The sequence below is a fragment of the Homalodisca vitripennis genome, chromosome 6 (assembly GCF_021130785.1).
Source record: "Homalodisca vitripennis isolate AUS2020 chromosome 6, UT_GWSS_2.1, whole genome shotgun sequence".
Lineage (NCBI taxonomy): Eukaryota > Metazoa > Arthropoda > Insecta > Hemiptera > Cicadellidae > Homalodisca > Homalodisca vitripennis.
In genome coordinates, this window is record NC_060212.1 from 56,289,703 (window position 1) to 56,310,377 (window position 20,675).

Here is a 20,675-nt window from a genome sequence, read left to right on the forward strand (position 1 = left end):
TAAATGGAGAATTTTGAAAATATCTTTTTATCAAATAAAACATAGATTAATACTACTGTACTATTTTACTAAAATAACGAATGATGTTGTGGAGACTTTTGAGTGTGGTGTTGAAGGCATTCATTTTATTAAAGCCTCAATAAAAATGATTGTATATTAATGCCTTAAAAGTTAAACATGTCCTTTATTTGGGTTGACACACAATAATGTAATGTAGGTAATTGAAATGTCACGTACATTACGGACACAGTTAGATACATTTCCAATTAATTGCACAAAGTGTCTCAGTGACGTTCTGCTGGTAAATGTCACATTTGTCCAGCATCACGTGCAGGTTTCGTCACTGCTAATATTGTTTTGTAGTATACATGCAATATTAGGGAAACACTCGTATATTACATTTTCAGTATAATGTAACTTCTTCAATACACTTTCCTTTTAAGTTATAAATGTAACAGGTTTGTAAACTATACACAATTTATGTACTTTTTAACGGATTTTATTACTTATTGAACAATATTTCTCTCCATTAGGACGGTATCTGTTCTTACTCCTGTTGTGCTAAAAAAGCTAAATTCAAAAAACCACTAATATTTTGTTACGGTCAGTGCTTAAAGCATCATCAAAGACTCTTAATAAAAATACATTATCATACAAGCCCATAATGACATATATTTAATGCATATAATTAACAATTTTATGGAAAACACGTCTTATTTAATATGATTGAATCAAAGAATTAACAAGTAGTATTGATTAGAATAAGGTAATGCATCCAGGAAAGTACATGAAGAAGTTCCTGCCATGTAGATATTTCTACCACAAATTAGATATGTAACACAAGAGCGATACTGCCACAGAGGGACTGCAGGGTCCGCAACTAGCTTGTCTAATATAGAACTTTGTAACTGAACCCAGATCTTGGTCCTTCGATGAGTTACGTTAATACTCTAGATCTACTTGCCATCTACATACATCTATATTCAAATTATTCCAATAACACCAATGATATTTCTAATGTACAATAATACACCAAGTATATTTTTATCTTACTCATAAAATTGAAATTTTACAGTTCACTTTATAGACGTATGACTAATCATTTTTCCCTCACTTGTTTATTTCACCACTGTATATTCAACTCGTCTAAAAACTTGCTATACCGGCAAAAATTAATTATTAAATGTGTCTTTCCTTAAAAGTACAAATTTATTGCTTTTTGACGAAAGAATAAAAAAAAAACACTAGGGATATTGTATAAAATAGTTTTTAACAAATTGGAAACTAGTTTATTATTCTCTGAAAAATAAACTTCGTACTGTAAACAATTTTTATATAGCATTCGGAGAACTAAAAAAAGACGGTTTTGCTTCAACACTCAACTAGTCCTATTACACTGTAATAAATACGATTGATAATGTTGGTAAATACAGTTCTTAATGTTTTATCCAGCGATACAGTCTAGAATATGGTAAGTAAAACAATTTTGTTTCTAATGTGGAAGGATTAAACTTTTTTCAAATTTATTCTTTGTGCATTGCGTGTTGACAGAATTTGCGTAGCATGAAAGAGGGGTTTGAAATGATAACACAGTATGACTTACGGTAAATAAAATATACAAACATACATATATAGTTCTACCACGGGTTGTATACAGAGATTGAATCTCCCTTTTCTCTCAGCCAGAATATCTCCCCGGACTGGACAATTGTAGCCCTAAAACCAGAAATAATACAAAACTGTAGCACAATGTACTAATTACTGGCCAATAGAAATTCAAGGTGTAAAATCCAGTATGCAGTTAGGATATACTACAATGAAAGTTACTTAGAAGAAGCAAATATTAGAATAAAGTTAGTTTGCGCTTATTTTTACATCTTTAATCCTAAAATTGGTTTAGGTACGCTGTATTTGCTTAATGAATATGTTTTTACCCAAATAAACTATACTAAAATATCCTCAGGAACTGAAGGTAATGACACTTGGGAACAGCTATAAAAACAGTCATAAAAACTCACTCAAGCTACGGTTTTAAATTACTGCCCCGCAGGCTGCTCGTAAAATAAATATTTGGTATTCTATTTCTTTCTATATTGTTAACTATGTTTATATTTAAGCATTTTTTTTGACACATTTTTTTAAGATACAGGCATATTTACTAGATTAAAGAATTTTTCATCCAATTAGTTTTTAGCGTAAAACCATCGGATATATATCCAGAAAAAGTTACCATCAAAATTTCGTTACAGTATTAACGACTTTTATAAAACATATATTTGTTGTTTTTTTTTTACTAAAGTAGGCTTTTTTTGACCAGAAATACCTTAGACAGGATAAACTGCAACGGGCAAAGGTATACATTTTTGGACTAAAATAGACTTCTCTAACCTGTGTACGTGTATGTATTGTACATAGATAGAGGCATCAACGCAAAATCAATTTCCGGGTCAAAATGACATAGAGCCCCATTATTCATTACGTCATGAGTGTGTTAACTGAAAAGGTAAGAACTTCTACTTTAGCATCTGCCAAATCTCAACGATTACGTAAATTGTCTGAATAGTTTAATTGTTACTAAAGTAGTCTAATAATCAGAAATATCTCTCCAGCATTCGAGCTATTTTTTGGTACTTATAGTAATTGTTTCACTCTCCGACGAATCCCAAAACACTGGTTTTTAAAAAAAGTCTAAAATAAATCCCAAGAAAAGTGTTCAGTGATAATCACCTAACACAAAAATTAGCTTAGAATGTCGTTTAAACCGAATATGCCCACGACGTTTTTCTGTAAGCGATTGCCGCAGGTAACAGTATTTATATTAAGTAAGGTTGTATAGTACGAATAAAAATATTCCACTAACATTCCTAAGAATTTAATCTGTATCAGACATTATTAAATAAGAAAACTGTGTAATAGGTGATAAAAGACATCTATTTTTAATAAAACAAAGTGTGTAATAATAAGAGTGTAAACATGTCATATATCAGGTGTAAGACAAGACGTCTCCCCCCTCCCCCTGTCCTGTGTGTTCTGCTATTTCCTTGTCCATAACATTTTCTGTGAGTTCCTGAGATTGAATGATCTCTGGTCCTGATGTGGCGATATTCTCTTCGTTAACTCCTTCGGGTGTCATTATAACTCCTACTTGTACTTCTCCCTCTCCGTACCCCTTTTTGTTTCTCCGTTACTTTATCGGTGACATCATAAGGACATGATTTAGAGCGCTTATCAATACTCGGATCTTTCGGTACTATATTTTCGTCTTCATTGGTCAGAATCTTACATAACGATTTTCTATCACTTAAGTGATTTGCTAGATCAGTAGATATCTCGTGTGGTTCACATTTGACCCGAATACATCAGACAACTTACTTTCTCTTGTTTCTTCAGGACTGTCACAATGTCTCCCCTCCCTTCCATCTCCTACCATATTAGTGTTCTGCTCCGCCAACAACCCTGACAGTTGCGTGTTCTCGGCCACCAGGAGCGCCACCTTCTCCTTGTACCTAGCTCGCAGGTCGTTGAACATCTCTATTTGACAATGGTATTGGGCCTTAATGTCTTCATTCAACCTGTGACAAATACAATCATGTAACTATTTATTTACTCTTATATCCTTATTGTTGTTTGCCTTAAAACTTGTATGTGAATACAAAATATTCATGTATATTTGCGTGAAAAATTATTACTCCACAGTATTCAGAAATACATCTTAAATCTCATAACAATTACGAGTATAAGTTATGAGTCCCTAAGCTCATATTACCAGTCAAAAAAAAACATGCACGACTGAAAATAAGTACACAATAAACATTTATATTAAAATATTTCTTGTCTCTGGAATATATGTAAGTGTTTATCTAGTAACGCGAGTGTAAGGGAGTTGCCCAGTATAAAGAACTAAATGGAATTTTACACTATATTTAGGTGCGTACGTCAGTGTTTTGGCCTAAAGATCGTCAAAAGTTTCCCATAAGCCACCACTTCTCAATGTACATGTGCTACGTAATGGCCAATATGAGAAAGGGAGTCAGACCCAATAAAAGCTGTGCATAAGGATGCACTTTTAAGGAAAAGTGAAACTCGTTTTCTTCACCATTAATGGTTTTCTGTATTTCATTTAATTTTGAGCATGAGTTTTAATTTTTTTTCTCAACAGGGTCTATTAAAAAATAGTCTGTTACGGATTTGTGGAGAACTGTGCATTTTTATAATTTCAGTATATGAATATACAAGTATGTTAACAGTGTGTCTAAAATTTAAACTACAAATACCTGTAAAATAACTATAAATAACATTCATAAAATTAAGCTGGAATTGCCAGACGCTGAGTGGTCCTAGAGGTGATTATCTGCCAGAAACTAGTTTCAGTAAGCATATAGTGTTTTAGAAGTAGATTAACTTATATTGTAGATGTAGGCCAGTGCTCGTAAATGTTCAAGTACTATTCTTAGGAACAAAAACGGAGTCCAACTTTGAAACTTCTTACCAGTTCAACCATTAGGTATTGTTTATAACTGGGATATTCAGACCACCCAATTGTAAATGGAAAGTTCAAGCGCCGATGTAAAAACCGCATTTTGTACTGCGTTTATTTTGATGTAAAAGAATAACATTACAATGGTTTGGGTAATACATGGGCATTTTGAAATTAAAAAAAAAAAAATAAATTATACAGTAGTATAACGAATCTGTTCGATTTCTGGCATGTATGGTATTATTTGAAAGCTCTGATGAAATATCAGAATCGATATGAATATTTCTTTTTTTATACGAAGATCTGTGCGCTGACTTTTAAATGCTTTTCTTGTCTGGGCTGCATCTGGTTTTTATTTCTGTAAGATATTGGGGGGTTATTCATTAAAGAGCGTTTAAGAAAATTTAAAGCAGTCTTCGGTAAATGTTCAAAACAATTCATAGCCATTATCTAATTATAATCGTCCAATTTAAAACATCCTTATATTACAAAACCCGGTATTGGAGAGTATGATTCACGTGCACAAAAAATAATTCAACTAAATCACAAAAACAGAAAAAAAAAATATATGACGAGTAACAATAAACAAAAACATTAGCCACCGCTAGCAAGTGACAGAGCATCACGCGCCTGCAACATATCTGCTGCAACCAGCAGTGCATGAGCAACGGCACGACCAGTTCTCTACAATCATGGTAAGCAACATTCATTTTCCTGAGCCGTAATTTGGCTGGTAGAAAAATAAAATTTGGTGGTACAAAAGATTGTAAAATTGTTACAAATATATGGTGTAGTTTATTTTAATTTACGATTTTTTTCAAAACGTAGACCTGTAAGCTGACATATAAATGGTTAATAACTGATTTCAGTGATTGAAACAAAATTTTATTTTTGTGGGACAAAAAAGTTGCCTACTAAAGTGTACAAAATTCTGATATAGTTTTGATATGATTCTTGATGGTCGGCTCACAGTTCTACACAGTTTCACAGTAGAATTAATAACAGCGTAAGTGAAGAATGAAGAGCGCTCGTTAATTTAATTTCCAATACGCAAAGTATAATATACTATACTCATCACACAACCAAAAGTTAATAACTGTTCCTTACTTACAAGTTAGAATACCTACCTTGCAGACTCAGACAAAGTATTAAGAATGTTTTGTTGTTTAACGTTTTCCAAATTAATTCTTTCCTCCATAATTTTTATATTTTTATGGAGTTGCTCGACTTCAGTGTTTCTCAAAGTCAACAGGTCCTTCGTGACAGCTACTAGATTCTTCAGTGAGGTGCACTGCAATCCGATTGTTCACCAATGGTAAATGTTCAGAGAAAAAGTAACATGAATAGTGTAATAATGGGTATGGTCATTAAAGTAAAATTGTTTACATTATTTTATTTTATATTTATATATTATTTCTGCAGCAAAAGAAAAATTAGCCATGTTTACCCCTTATTTGTTATTTGAAACTTTGTAAATAAAATCTTCATAGAATTGAACTCATTCGACAGAAAATTAAAATTAATTTTTCATAAAATTGGTCCTGTGTCTTATGTTTTGAATAGATATCCACTGACACGAATGTTAGGAGTAAATATTTTAAAAAATCACATCACATGTACGCTGGGCTAGTATTAGTTACAACTCGGTATAAGAATATAATAACTCATGTTTGAATAGTAACGATAAAACGTCATAATCAGACACAGTTATTATGTACGTTATACAAGCAGTTATTACACCTAAATACATTATCTCAAGTTTGACACTAAGTAACAATAACGCATCATAATCAGACACCGTTATTATGTACGTTATACAAACAGTAATTACATCTAAACATGCTATGTCATGTTTTACACTAAATAACAATAACGCATCATAATCAGACACCGTCATTATGTACGTTATACAAGCGGTAATTACATCTAAACATGTTATGTCATGTTTTACACTAAGTAACAATAACGCATCATAATCAGACACCGTTATTATGTACGTTATACAAGCAGTTATTACACCTAAATACATTATCTCAAGTTTGACACTAAGTAACAATAATGCATCATAATCAGACACTGTTATTATGTATGTTATATAAGCGGTAATTACATCTAAATATATCATCTCATTTTTTACACTAAGTAACAATAACGCATGAAAATCAGACACGTTATTATGTACGTTATATAAGCGGTAATTATTTCTAAATATATCATCTCATGTTTTACACTAAGTAACAATAACGCATGAAAATCAGACACGTTATCATGTACGTTATACAAGCGGTAATTACACCTAAATATATCATCTCATGTTTTACACTAAGTAACAATAACGCATGAAAAATCAGACACGTTATTATGTATGTTGCACAAGCAGAAAGTATTATTATATACCTAGTTTAATCTCATTGCATAAATTGATTTTTTAATTAGTTTGTAATAGATTTATAACGTAATGCTTTTCTGAATAAAAATAAAGTAACATAAATCGTTTAACGATAAATATATCTCTGTTTATGACAAATATTTATTTATCTTTAAAAAAAGTGTACTTGTGTATAAATTTCTAATATTATAACAATTTATTCCTTTAATTTGTTAAAACTAACTGCGTCTTGATACAATTATCAATTTGTTACGATTTTTATAATACAAGACGTAGTTATTATAACGACATTAACAAGTGAAATAAACTGCACGGTTAAACAACAGTATTCATTGTGTGAAGTAACGCTAGATATATTCATACGTACAAGACACTGGCATCATCAAAAACTATATCATAAAATTTATTATCAACAATGTAGGAAAACAGGTGACTGTTTGTAAATAAACTAATGGAAGTGTTGTTTCAATAAAGAGAATAAATAAATTGCTTTGTAGTTTACAGGATGCTTTCAATCAACTCCATTACACAGAGTTAATGCAGTAACAAAATTAATTCTCATGTTGTGCTGGAATCCCAACGAAAACAAAGTTATTTTATAATATGCAGCAACAAGTATAAAACTATGATTTACCTTTATACAATAAAATATATCTACACAGAGTGGAAATTTTATTACATCATGTGAGGCTGTATTCATGCATGTTATTCCAAATATTGGAGTTGTGAGCGGCTGGTGTGTGCCAGTCATCCAACTCTAAAGTAAAATATGCACACACAAATAGTTTGAAATGTTTTATCTCTTGGCTTTTACTTTTCTTGTAATCATAAAACTGTAAATAAATCCAGAAAACAGTACATTAAATATAAAAAAATTGGAAGTTGGTCTAAACTGATGATTAACGAGTCTTGAAAAAATACTTTAAAACATATTTATGAGTGAATGATATCTCAAAATGGTCGTGCAATTTCAAACACCCTACCCTAGCTTTGTTTTCAGAATTATTAAAACAAACTGTTTTGAAAGTAACGTACTAAAATGAATAAAGTAGCCTTCCAAATTGTAAAAATTTTTACTACTCAATATAAAAATATAACAAAATTTTGATAATGTAATACAGTTTCAATTTAAAAGGGTAATTATTATTAAGCATTTTGATTAATTATAATAATTCAGAGATGAAATATTAAATAAAAATTACTGTTTTTAAAACTAAGACAATACGATGAGATTTGTACGACAACTACCTGCAGAGTAAGTACTGTTCTTTGTTCCTCCAGATTTTTGCAGAGAGAACTTTTCTCCAGCAGCAATAGAACCACCTGCAAGATAAGTACCTCATGTTTATAAAAACATAAATGTGCAAATTATATACAACTTACATTAATTCAAATTCTTTTACTGTTACGTATTAAAACGTTATATAACTATCAATACACTATATTTGACTATGCTTTAAGCTAAGGAAATGTTAAAAGCCAGCTTAATAAATGTTTTCAATACAGTTAATTTTGTTATAATACATCGATTAGATGTGTTTGAATAAGAATATTAAGTTTTAATATCAATTAATATTAACTTTCAATAAATGCAACAGTTCATAAAAGATTAAAACGCCTGACTTGGTAGGACTTTATCATGGAAAGTATTGCATTTCTACCAAAATAATAATGTAAACCCTGTTTATTTGCTATGATTGTATTCACTTGTGACTAAAATGTCAACACTGTTGTAAGCATGTAATTGAATTGTTTTTGGCATACTTGTCCCCTTCATAATAAAATGTATTGATTAGTTTGGGCCAATTATAGTGATAACAGTTTGTGAGATGACACAATACCTTTCTAACCAAACAGCGAAGTCGAGAAACGTGTTCCTGTAAGTCCTTTTCAGTTCGATGATGAACGTCAAATCTCAGCAGTTCCTTTAACATGGTCTTAGCATAGGTTGTGTCTCTGTTACCGTTATTTTGGAATGTATCTGGCTACAAAAAATAAAATATCTCTCTATTATTTAAAGATAATGATGATACAGTTCTGTAAAATCCATTCTGTATAAACATTTAAAACTACAAAAAAACTGCACTATACATGAAATATTTCATTAAGTATCTAAATAGTTAGCTTAGGTCTCATGAAGAACCGGGTTTCACATAAAATATCATGAGATTGGTTGTTTATTTAAATATTGGATCACTTTTAAACAGCTCGTGCAAAAACAATAAAAGAACAACACAACATTGCAGGACGCTGGCTTCATTATAAACTACACTGTGCCAATGGCTTCACTAATGGAATATTGTGACTCGAGAAAAATCATGAGTTCGATACCATCTTTGTATAACGTAAGCAACTGGTCAACCCACTGTTTTTAGTTGACAGACTTTTCAAGAACGAACAAACTAACTATAATATCGAACCTGAAGGTAATTTGGGATTATACCGACCACACCAGTATGAAGAACACAAAAATATAAATTTATAGAAAGAAAAATGATAAAACGAAAAAACAACTCTTTAATTACAAAATTAAAAACTTACAATGATTATCAATTATTGTTAATGGGATCAGATTCCGTTATATGCCACCAACGCTTAAACTTTATTCAATGAACTTAGAACGTTATAAAACGACGTATTTCGGTAACAGGACTAACATTCCATCAATCAACAAGCATTTCCAGGTATTGTGGTCGGTATTTTTATCGCTGTTATTTTATATTTCTCGAGAATCCCGATTACGGCAGGCCGCGTGGCATCACATGATTATGTAAGATTTTTGCACGGTACATAATTGCCTCTCCATTACAATTCAATTTATATTTCTGATCAGCCCCTCTAGAATGATATTTTACTGATAGGTATATCTCGAGGGATGTTTTTCTTTCGTTGACATCAGCGCCGGAGGCATTCGCATTGTGGGTGGCGGAGTGTGATCAATAATACAAACAAGTTTAGTGTGTTTTTTCAATAAAGAGTTTAGTTTTTGTTCGGTAATGTTTGTTTTTGTTGAATTTTTCTGTTTGGAGGTACAACAAAGCGACGCACCAGCTGAACGGGTGGCGAGACTCTACAATCACGTTATCTACTAGACCGCTCGACTTTGACCTCTGTCTGATGATGGGGAGGGGTTTGCGATAAGACAATCCCTGTTTCATATTTACGAAATATTGTTCTACGCTAATCTAGTAATCAGTACAAGCAAAATGTCAAATAACGATTCATGTCTGGGTGTGGTCGGTATAATCCCAAAGTACCAATCTGATTTCTTGGGGAAAAAGATTATGACGGAGAAGGCACTTAAAACCGTAAGATTTAAACACTGCGTAGGTTAAACCAAAACCCTCTACATATACATAAAATGAGCTATTAAATTTCTTCCTTGCTCAGATTTATACATATGTGTGCTGTAAACCTAGATGGTAGAGTACAGCATATCTTAGTTTATAAAGCATATATTGTATATAAAGAATAAGTTTTAAATACGTACATTTGGAATATTGCCTTGTGAAGCGTCTTCCGGAATTTGATTTAGATTTTTATCTGTAATATCCTTCATATTATGTACTATTAATCCAAATTTACTTAATGTAATTAACGAGACAGTTAATTGATCTAATAGAATGTGTTTTTCCACTATAATTTGTTACTTACTTGTAATTTAGAGCAAAAGCATGTTTACGTTTGGTTACGGTACCTCTGTTCGTGAGAAAACATATGTTTAGCTGAACTAAAAACACCTTTGATCTGTACAAAAGATTCGGTAGTTTTTACTGGTAAAGTCGACATATGGAAGCTTAACCTTTACAGCAAAGACAAACAAGTTTGAAATTGCCTAAGTTCTTTTAGTTCCTACTTTTCTTTAAATCTTAAAATTATTTCGTCTTGCGTATACTGTAGTGCTTCAAAAGTTAACATTTTTTTAATTTAGATTATAGTGTATACCATCTCTATGCTACACGTAAGTTTTATATTAAAATGAAAGTTAGTACTGTTTCAGAAGTTACTGTTAACTCACTTTCTTTTCTTATTGTTAAGTAAAATATATTATATTTTAAACACGGACATTGCGTAAACATTTCTATTTTTACTAGCCGTTATCCTCGGCTTCGTAAGCAATTTCATATGTTTTATAGCTGTATGAGCACTTCTGGTTCGATGGAATTGTATTACTGACGCCAATCTTAAGATTGCTTTTTTGCCACAAACAAGAAAAAAAAGTAAAACAGTTTATAAGTATTGAGTTTTTAATTTACTCAGATCTTAGTTTTGTTTTTCCATAGCTCATTGTGCTTCATTCTCGATAAAAATAAATAAATATATTATTATAGTTAGGTTACACAGCTCTGAAAAGCCTAGTTTCGTCAAAATACAACTAATTTGTGTTTCCTAATAGTGTTTAAATGTGTGTTAAAAGTTAGACTACACTGATTTTCCTCAATTAATATTTCATAACTTTAAGACCAATTTCCAAGATTTCGCTACTTTAAAAGCCAGTGCGGAATAGCCCAGAGGGACTTTCTAAATAAGAATAGGCTTGTATTAATTCCTGGGTCCGTAAGAATGTCCAAGTAAAATTTCATTACAATCGATAGAATAGTTTGAGTGAAAGCAAAATAGACAAACAAAGGGAGTTTTGCATTTATAATGTTGTTAGGAAATTTGAGATTATAGTTGAAAACTGAATAAAGTTAGTGTTTATTCGGACAAACCAGGTGATTGTCAGTTCGAAGACCATCATATTAATGGGGGTGACGGCAACGTGATACAATTGGAACTTCATCTCTTTAAAAGAAAATTAATAGAGGCTTTATAGATCAAACGATCAGTGAACTATCAGTCAAAATTAGGCCGTTTTAATTACCAATTCTTAAAAATGAGTTAACAATGAAGCATAAAGTATAAAACAGATCATAGATTTGTAGCACAAAAATGCGGAGTAGCAATATGATTGTGATATCATCTACAATTAATTAATAATATGAAAACCCCTCTTTCGTTTCATTTTGTTGCCACCATATTACCCTACGTCAATGACGTCATACCTTATAAAGTTTTATATTCAGGTGACGTTAAAATTATTAAGTTAACTAACTTGTCTTCTACTATGTACACCACGAGCAAAATATTCAAACACAAAAGTCCGATTTTCTCATAAATCTTTAGTACATTTGTGTGTACACTTGCCGTATTGCAACGCATATGACGCGTAAAGTGTAAATAAATTGAAATAAAAACTATTATAAAGTTTGTTTTGCACTATACCGGACTAAGCTGTTAATCATTTGAAAATAAAACAGTACATCTTAATTTGCCTATTCAAACCTCACCTTTAATCGTTTATGTGTAAATTAAACAATGTTGGTTTGCCTTTTTTATGTTATTTTTGTCAGGTAGGTTTTTTGAGTTTAGAGATATGATTTTTTAAACAAAAACATTATGTTTGTTATCGTTTTTAATTGTCGTTTTTTATATGTCGTCCACTTAGTTATTTTCTCAACCCGAGACCGTTTCTTCATCACGCTACCATAGCCATTAGTCTATTTTTGCATCGGGTATTTCCATGGTTCAACCAATAAGTGCTGCAGGCAATATTTTGGTATACAACAATAAAAGAGGAACAATATAGAGATGCTTAATATTTGGTCGTATTCAGAAAAAAGCATATGTTTATAGTTGCATAATTTCAAGGGTATCCTTCTGTTTGTTTTCATAATAAATTGAAGCAAAACCTTGATACTTTTAGAGTAGAAGGATATCATTTGGTAGCTGAAAACGTTAATGATTATTCATAAACCTTCCTTTTACATAAATTAAAAAGCATATCCTTCAGAAAAATTTAATTTGGTCAGAAACAGACACGCCTCTCTATTGAAAGGCTGTTTCCATTATTTTCAGACCGATGGTAGATGTTATGAATGTGCGGGATGTGAAACATTACAAGTCCTTTTCAAGTACACTTTGTTTCCAGATTTTCCAGATGTAATATCGAACATTTAAAATGGCTTGCATTTAAACCTATCCAACGTCAGTCAACAAGTTCAACATTAATTCCTCAATCCTTAGTTTATGGGATCCTTGTGAGTTTTTTTTAGAATGTCAAGCATTTTAATTTGCGGCTGGTATTCCGAGCCGTTTTTCGTCACTCTCAGACAGGTCCTGTGCAACAGCATCGTTTTAGCTAACCATTGAATTTTTTTACTACCAAACATTATATCTATAATAAAAGACATTAAACATAATACAGGAGATTAAAATATAAACAGTGGTAATCTTTATATATATATATATATATATATATATATATATAAAATATATAATATATATATATATAAAATATATATATATATAAAATATATATATATATATATATATATATATATATATATATTTCTTGTGTTCGTGTTTATGTGACTGAACTCCTCCTAAACGACTGGACCGATATTGATGAAATGTTTTGTGCGTGTTGAAGGGGATTCGAGAATGGTTAAGTGTTACAATTTGGTCCTATTTAAATAGTCTACTTAATTAAATTTGTATTTATAAATTGTTGTCGATTTTGGAATGTTTTACCTTCGTAACGGCAGACTGCGCTGCGACACGTAATACAAAGTGAACTGATAATTAACAGCTGTGAATATTTAAAGCTAAAGTTCACCAAAGAATCACATTTGTTTACATTTAAAATGTAGAAAACTATTATTGTAAAGTGCTTGATCGGTAGTGTAATGCAGATTGCATAAATAAGTTATTGCCTAATTTTAAATTTATATTGCACCAGTGATCAATAAACTATCTAATGTAGTGAAATTACTATTGAACGCCGTTATAAAAACAACCTCATTGTACAAAGCCGTGAATGTTTGCACATTATGACGTAATCGAATTTTATTGATCGAAGGTAAATGAAAAGAGCCGAAAAAAGTGCTTTATGGTCAAACTTGGTTTTCGTTGATACATTTTCTTGGTCGGAGCACTAGCCAACCTCCACAATAATACTGGAAATGTCTTAAACAGAAATTTTTAACAGACCGAATTTGAATATATATAACCTAATTAGTTTATCGAGATTCATCCATATATTGTAACTGAATAACTAATTATCAACACCTTGAAAAAAACACGAAAGATAGAGGCAGGAAATATCATAATGCGCCAAAGAGGCTTACGAAAGAACGACTATCAATTATCTCAGGAATGTTTATAATGTGATAGAAAAAGAATACGTGAATATAGTGTACTTTTTTTAACAGGAAATTGCGTAGGAAGCCGAGGGCAACAGCTATTTTTATATAAAGTATTATTCAAGAATTTGGTGTCATATAAATTATTGCATTCTATAAGAAATCAGACTGTAATAAATGTGTTTTAAATGTTATAACTCGCATTTCTGTATCCCTTTGAAATGTTGTACAATAGCATTACGAATTTGCAAATATACATTCATACTGTTGCGGATATCTTTGGGAAACGCAATTTAGGTAGTCACTTTGAAATACAAATAAAAAAACGTATACATATATTGATGGCCATTGATGTATTATATAATTATACACAATCATAGTCTGTACCTCAGAAAATATTAATACAAAAACCAGTAACAAAGGACGACCGAGCAGAGAAAAAACAACTCGATGCTTAGAACTGGTGAGGTTATGTCAGACTATTAGAAGGTAACTAAAATCTGCTAAAGCTATGTTAGAGGACAAAGAGTACAGTTGCTGCTAATGAAGGTTCCTTTGACCGCAACATAACACGCAACGTACGGGTGTCATCTATTGTTTGTAACACAATTATTATACATCACTTGTGGCATAGATAATTAAACCCTTCCATCAAATGTACAAAGCTAAACATATCATTTCGCTTTATATGAGGGACACGTGTTTGTGTCGGCTATTGATATTGAAACTGTTACCAACAAACAACACTGTGGTGCAACCAACTAGAAAAAATGTCCTGCAAATTGACTAATATATGTATCCAAACTCATTCTATTAATATTTTAGTACACGCTTGCAATTTTGCCAAAATCAATTCAAACTTTCGGTCGTAGAAAGGATAGGTTAATTGCTTTCTCAATCATCTAAGCGAAACCTGTATACTAAAAGAAAACTACATCAATCCTAAGGTATGTAACAAATTTAAACTCACTTATTCAGAAAATGAAAACATCTAAATAATAAAATATAAACAGACTCTCTTTACCTAATAGCAAGTCAGAGATGCAACTAGACACCGCTGCACAAAGTATGATTCTTTGTAAAATAATGTTCGAAACATGTTTTGTTATGTATTTCATATATACTATGATTCTTATTTTTACCGTGAAGCAGAAATGACCCTGTTTACATGTTTTCTTGTTGTAGATATCTCATTTCCTTGCAATCTCTGAAGAAAGAGAATCTTGTTTTCTTGACTATTCCCTAAAGGGAATCACTTTTCATGCGTCATTCAAAAAAGGTGTGATGCTTCAGTTTAATACTGTTATAAACTCATTCTATCCTAGAAAATACCAATAAACTATACAATAAAAATGTTGGCATGTTTTATAAATTATTTAAATATTTTCCAGAACTCATGCTTCCGACTATAAGTTAGTCCATATTATTTATTAGGCCACGTGTTTAGTATTATTTTAATTACAATACTTTTTGTTCTTACCATGGCAACAACTTATATTCAGTTGTATTCGTTATAGGGAATATTTTCAACAAAATATCTACTTCTTTCATAAATTATTTATAACTAGCTGTTACCGAATTGAAGGACATAGCCTTCTTAGTGAAAGTATTTATGATGTAATACAGTCGAACCTTCAGATATTTGTGAAACAGAAGTAGACATATATCAGGTAAATATTATTTCAGTATCAATGGCTAAGAGACTAAATAACTATGTTGCACGTGATTGTCAATTGTATGTAATACGCTTGTAGGAGTATGCATTTCTGGTTTACATAAATTAAATTTACGGACAGTTCAGTCTTCCTGCCCTGTGCCTCGAGAAAATATTACTTATAAATTTTTTGAATATTTAATCGATCAAAAACGCCAACTTTCAGCTATTTTAGCTTAATTTTGGTATAATTATATTTAAAGTATTATAGTTAGAGATGGATTTTTAAACCCGATAAATAACATATACATTATTACGTAAAACATAAAATTTAATGCGGTCAATATGTATAAGTTCCTGCCGTTTAAATTCGCTTACGGCCTAATTTATTTACAGTTCCACAGTTGATTTTATATTATTGAACCAGGAAATTAATTTATGTAGGTTTCGAAAATCTACTTACATTGAAAAACACCTACCTCTAGTGTACGAGGTTCATTTTGCTTTCTATACCCGCCCAAAAAAATACAATACATAAACTTCAATAGACTACTTCGATGTAAATCAAATCTACCTCCGGCACTTGCACTTTCGGTGTGAGGGAAAAGATTGAAAAATCCTTCAAATTAAGCTTTCATTTGTATATAATAATTGTTAAGTGACAGAAGTCTGATTGAATTCGGATTGTAGTTTGGGAAAAAATAGTTCGTTGAGGCATGTTAGTGTCTATCCACATGTTCTTTGAAAGTCACATTTAAATGCCACATAGTATCACATTCCAAAGGTAACCAACTGGATTTGAGTTCTGTATGTGCAAAGACTCATAGCTTTTATATAAAATAAAAATAAAAAATTTATCCAAATCTGTTAGCCGTTCTTGAGATTAGGGCTTAGCAACATCAGCGATTCATTTTTATTTAAAAGATTAATTATATAATATGCTTAGCAGATTTAGTTTCTCTAGTACCACTGGATTATTCTATAGCTTTTGACTCAATTCACTGTGAGATGTCGTTTGCAAAAATGTATTACTATGGATTGTGTGAAAACGTGGTCGATTGGGGGAAGTCTTACTTAAATGACAGGCAGCAGGTTACCAGGGTAGGAAGTGAAATATATGGACGGTTGATGAGAAAAAATGTGTTCGACAAGGTCTGAGACGAACTCTGTACAACTTGTTCGCATCTACTTTTCAGTGTTAATACAGAGTTCCACTGCTCATTTATATGCAAATAACTACCAATTGCATATTTTTTATGAATCTTGGCAGATGGAAAGAAATCAGGTGAACTATGACAGAAGGAGTTTTCGAAAGGTCGATTATCAATGGACTGACTGAATGTTGGCAAGTGCATGGTTCTACACACAGCACCACACCCTTTAATAGAGGGTATGCAGGGTGGAGCGAATTTGACAGTCGTTGAGAAGATCAGAACTCTCTGCTTGATGTTAGATTAGCAAGTCCACAAGTCACCCACTCTAACCGAAGTGCAAGGGCATTTATAGATACAAAATATACTCCTCTACTATAATAGTCTTCCATTTTCAATTGACGGACAATTCGCTTATTTATACATTGGAGGGCGTTAAAATTGCTGGCTATTGCGGTCATATGCAGGATACGTTTTAGCTACACGTTCCACTATTGATTCTCCACCTTAGTAACATGAATGAAGTATTTATGTAACGGGAGTTTTTCAATATTAGGGTGATTATCCACCACTGTGATTAGGAGCTACCCTTGTTCAAAATGTCAAGCTAAAATAGAAGAAGAAACTCTTTTACTATATTGTGTGTGCGTATAACATTTTCATTCAAATTTGCACTAATTCCTTATTGTTTCCCACTACAAGGATCACGGCACATATTACTACTATTAACATTAAAACCATAATACATTTTTTCATATAAAGTTCACAATTTATGTACACATATAAAGCTTTTATACAGTTACGAGTATGTAAATAGTTCGTCAATTGTACATTACATATTAAATAAACTAAGATTATAAATTTTTTTCAGATTAAACTGTAAAGTTACTGAAATATTGGTGCGCTCTCACCAGTAAATAATGAGTTGAACTGAAACAACTGATAGAAAGCTAATGAGATGAAAGTAGCTCAGAAACGCATTATCATTTTTCAATTTGTCAGTAAACCTATTTTAGTGTCCATCAAAATTAATTGCTTCATTATCCTCCATCATTTCAATCTCTTAATTCAACTGTTGATGAGAAAAAGGTAGAGTTACTTATTGTTATAAATTAAACTCATTAGAAGCCTTTATTGTTGTTAGATTCAGTTTTGGTATGTATCGTATTACGAAACCAACTGAATTTGTAAAAGGATTACGAAATATTACGAATCTTAAGACTTAATTCACATTCTTAGAGGAAATTTGGTAGTATACTATTGATAATCAACTCATACAATCCTACGTCACATCCAGATCCAATCTCTCATTATGTAACGAGTGTTTGATTGTTTGCATTAAAATAACAATCTATTTAAGTGGTTTTAATCATTTTTTATTTTGGGTTAAAGCTTAGCCTGTCACTCGAGAGGCTGATTAAATTAAATTTGTATCTGTCAATCCACACGTTGACTCACGAACGGATTGACCTATATACTTGAAACTCCATTTCCGTATGGGCATCATCGAGCTCAATAACTGTGCATGTTACTCACTGCGTGAGATTTGGCTGTAGGTTCGTGAAGATTTTTACATGAGTAAACATGAAATTTTAACATGTGACATATTAATGCATGTAGCGTAATGAAATGAGCAATAGGATTGAAAACTTTGCATGCAACATCGTGAAGGTTTTTTCGTGATTCGTGATACGACGTATACCTATCAAAATCTATATCTGAAGTGTGGTGTCAGAATGAGTGGTACATTCAATTAAAATATATCAATTTCATAGTGATAAATTTCAGAAATACAGAAAACCCCATAAGTTCGGTACAGAGTTCTGAAACTCTATATGTATATTTAAGTGGTAGGTTTGTTTAATTTCAACAAGTCTTAAAGTACAAAATCTATTCTGGTTCTTGAGAAGGATACCAAAATTTACAACAATAGTTTTACAATTTTATAAAAGTTAATATAAAATCACGATAGCGTGGCAATAGTTCTTTACGAACTCCTCATTTTACAAATCAGTACATACTATGACTTTGTTTAGCAATGATGTTCCAAGTATATTGAAGTCTTTAAAACAATTAGATCCAAATCTAACTTTCGTTTTAAGATTGTTACCTATTTTATTAAAGTGTCAAAAAACCTAGAAAAATAATATAAAACATGCACCCAAACGTTTAGGATTAAAATGTGTGGTGAGAAACTCTCATAAGACTACACTTGAAAAAATACGCTTTACATCATAAAACCAATAATTTGTATGTAAGTCCAGCCTGGAGAGAATAAAACAAAACGATAACACTGCACAGAACTAAGGCCACTACAGACACATGTTGTACACAGCTGGTCAGAAGGGGCGGGGTTTATGAGCTGACGGTCATAAAACTGTCGAGGCCATTTCTCATCTACTTCTTAAGAGGCGAACATTGGGTTCAGGGTCTCGCCCTGGGACCTACTGTCCGACTCTCATGGATCTTTTTGACGAGGGGTTGAGAAGGAATCGTGCGCACATTGAAAATGAGTTTTAAAAATTAGAATTGCAAGATAATACAAAATGAATAATTTTTTTAACAGTCCTTAAATCAAGTGCATACTCACTCGGCATTACTATTTTGTTCTGGATTTTATGGCCATGATACCGGTATAAGAAATGGAATAGCTGAGTTTTTTCAGATGTTTTTTCTACCATTATGATGAAACAAAGTACAGTAAACCACATGAAGAAGGCAGACACTCACTCCGGCCATACATCGTAATGGAAGAGTCGTTATTTATTCAAAGCGTCATGTGTCAGCGACAGTGACTGGATTTCTCTGGCGATTATACATCAGAGTATTCTGTGTTGTAACTTTGGATCAACAAGAGCACGTTAATTTGTACAGCAGATTACTCACAGTTTTATAAAAATAACTCTTAAACGAGTTGTACTAATATGTATAACGTTGTTATATATTAAGTATATTTTGATACATTTTAACGACTCTTATTATACAATTATTACTGAGTTTATATCAAGGAGCCAGCCTCAATATTATTCCGTTAACTAATCTTTAAATGAATGAAACTTACATGCAAATTAACATTTAATCACTGATCTCCGTAAAAGGAAAGTTTCCTTGTGCAATATTTTTGTCGATCGATGGCCTTTTAGGCTCTAGGTGTAAATCACGTGATCTGGTTACTTAGTTTGTGGATATCCAATAGTTTTTTACGACAGTAAATAAAGATTTCAAAAATGTCTAAAAATATATATTCCTAAAATTTATAAAGTTTCAATTCATTTCTTTCGCTTATAATTACATAAATGAAAAGTACGAAATAAATAGTCATTAATGTATATAGAGTAACGAACACCAAACACTGCCTAGATAAATTTATTTCTTTACAGAGTTTACATAGCACATAAGCGTACACGCCTTGAATACGTTAAGTGTTTAAAGATTAAGTGGTAACGGTTTAATTGGCTGAGCTTTAGCGAAGTCTATCATTCATAAGTCTGTACATATTTCATTTCTCTCTGTCTGTCGGTCTGTCTCTGTGACTACACGGTATCTCTAAATAAATAACCTATAGACAGCATTGTACATTCATTATACATGAGGAACACTGAGTTCAATTATCGTGCATGTCACTCCATAGAATGTGGCTAAGCGTTAGCGAATATTTTTACATTAGTATAACGGGTATCTATGGCGGCAATAAGAAGTTTGTAAACAAACTCAGAACACTCATTTGAGATTTACACACATGTGACACATTAATACACGTAGCCTAACTATACTAACACACACAACATTGATTATACGAAACTCAATTTAATGAGACAAT

At 31.6% G+C, this 20,675-nt stretch overlaps 1 protein-coding gene across 2 annotated transcripts; it reads right to left on the reverse strand.

Annotated features, from left to right (window-relative positions):
- Positions 1–1,595: 1,595 nt before the first annotated feature.
- Positions 1,596–10,554, reverse strand: LOC124365196. Of its 2 annotated transcripts, XM_046821153.1 has the most exons (6): positions 10,357–10,554; positions 8,708–8,851; positions 8,115–8,189; positions 5,605–5,768; positions 3,373–3,572; positions 1,596–1,716 (listed from the first exon to the last, which is right to left on the reverse strand). In XM_046821153.1, the coding sequence occupies exons 1-6, from the start codon at positions 10,423–10,425 to the stop codon at positions 1,679–1,681; spliced, it is 690 nt and encodes a 229-aa protein (XP_046677109.1). In that variant the 5' UTR covers positions 10,426–10,554; the 3' UTR covers positions 1,596–1,678. The 2 variants fall into 2 exon arrangements, with proteins under 2 accessions (XP_046677109.1, XP_046677108.1); XM_046821152.1 differs by lacking the exon at positions 1,596–1,716 and having other exon boundaries at positions 2,911–3,572.
- Positions 10,555–20,675: the final 10,121 nt, after the last annotated feature.

Bases quoted from the DNA above. Each gene is read 5' to 3' on its own strand.
- LOC124365196 (XM_046821152.1), bottom strand. From the start codon at position 10,425: ATGAAGGATATTACAGATAAAAATCTAAATCAAATTCCGGAAGACGCT. The intron at 8,852-10,356 runs GTACGTATTTAA...TATTTTTTGTAG, and splicing joins CACAAGGCAATATTCCAAAT to CCAGATACATTCCAAAATAA. The intron at 8,190-8,707 runs GTATTGTGTCAT...CTTATCTTGCAG, and splicing joins TTCGCTGTTTGGTTAGAAAG to GTGGTTCTATTGCTGCTGGA.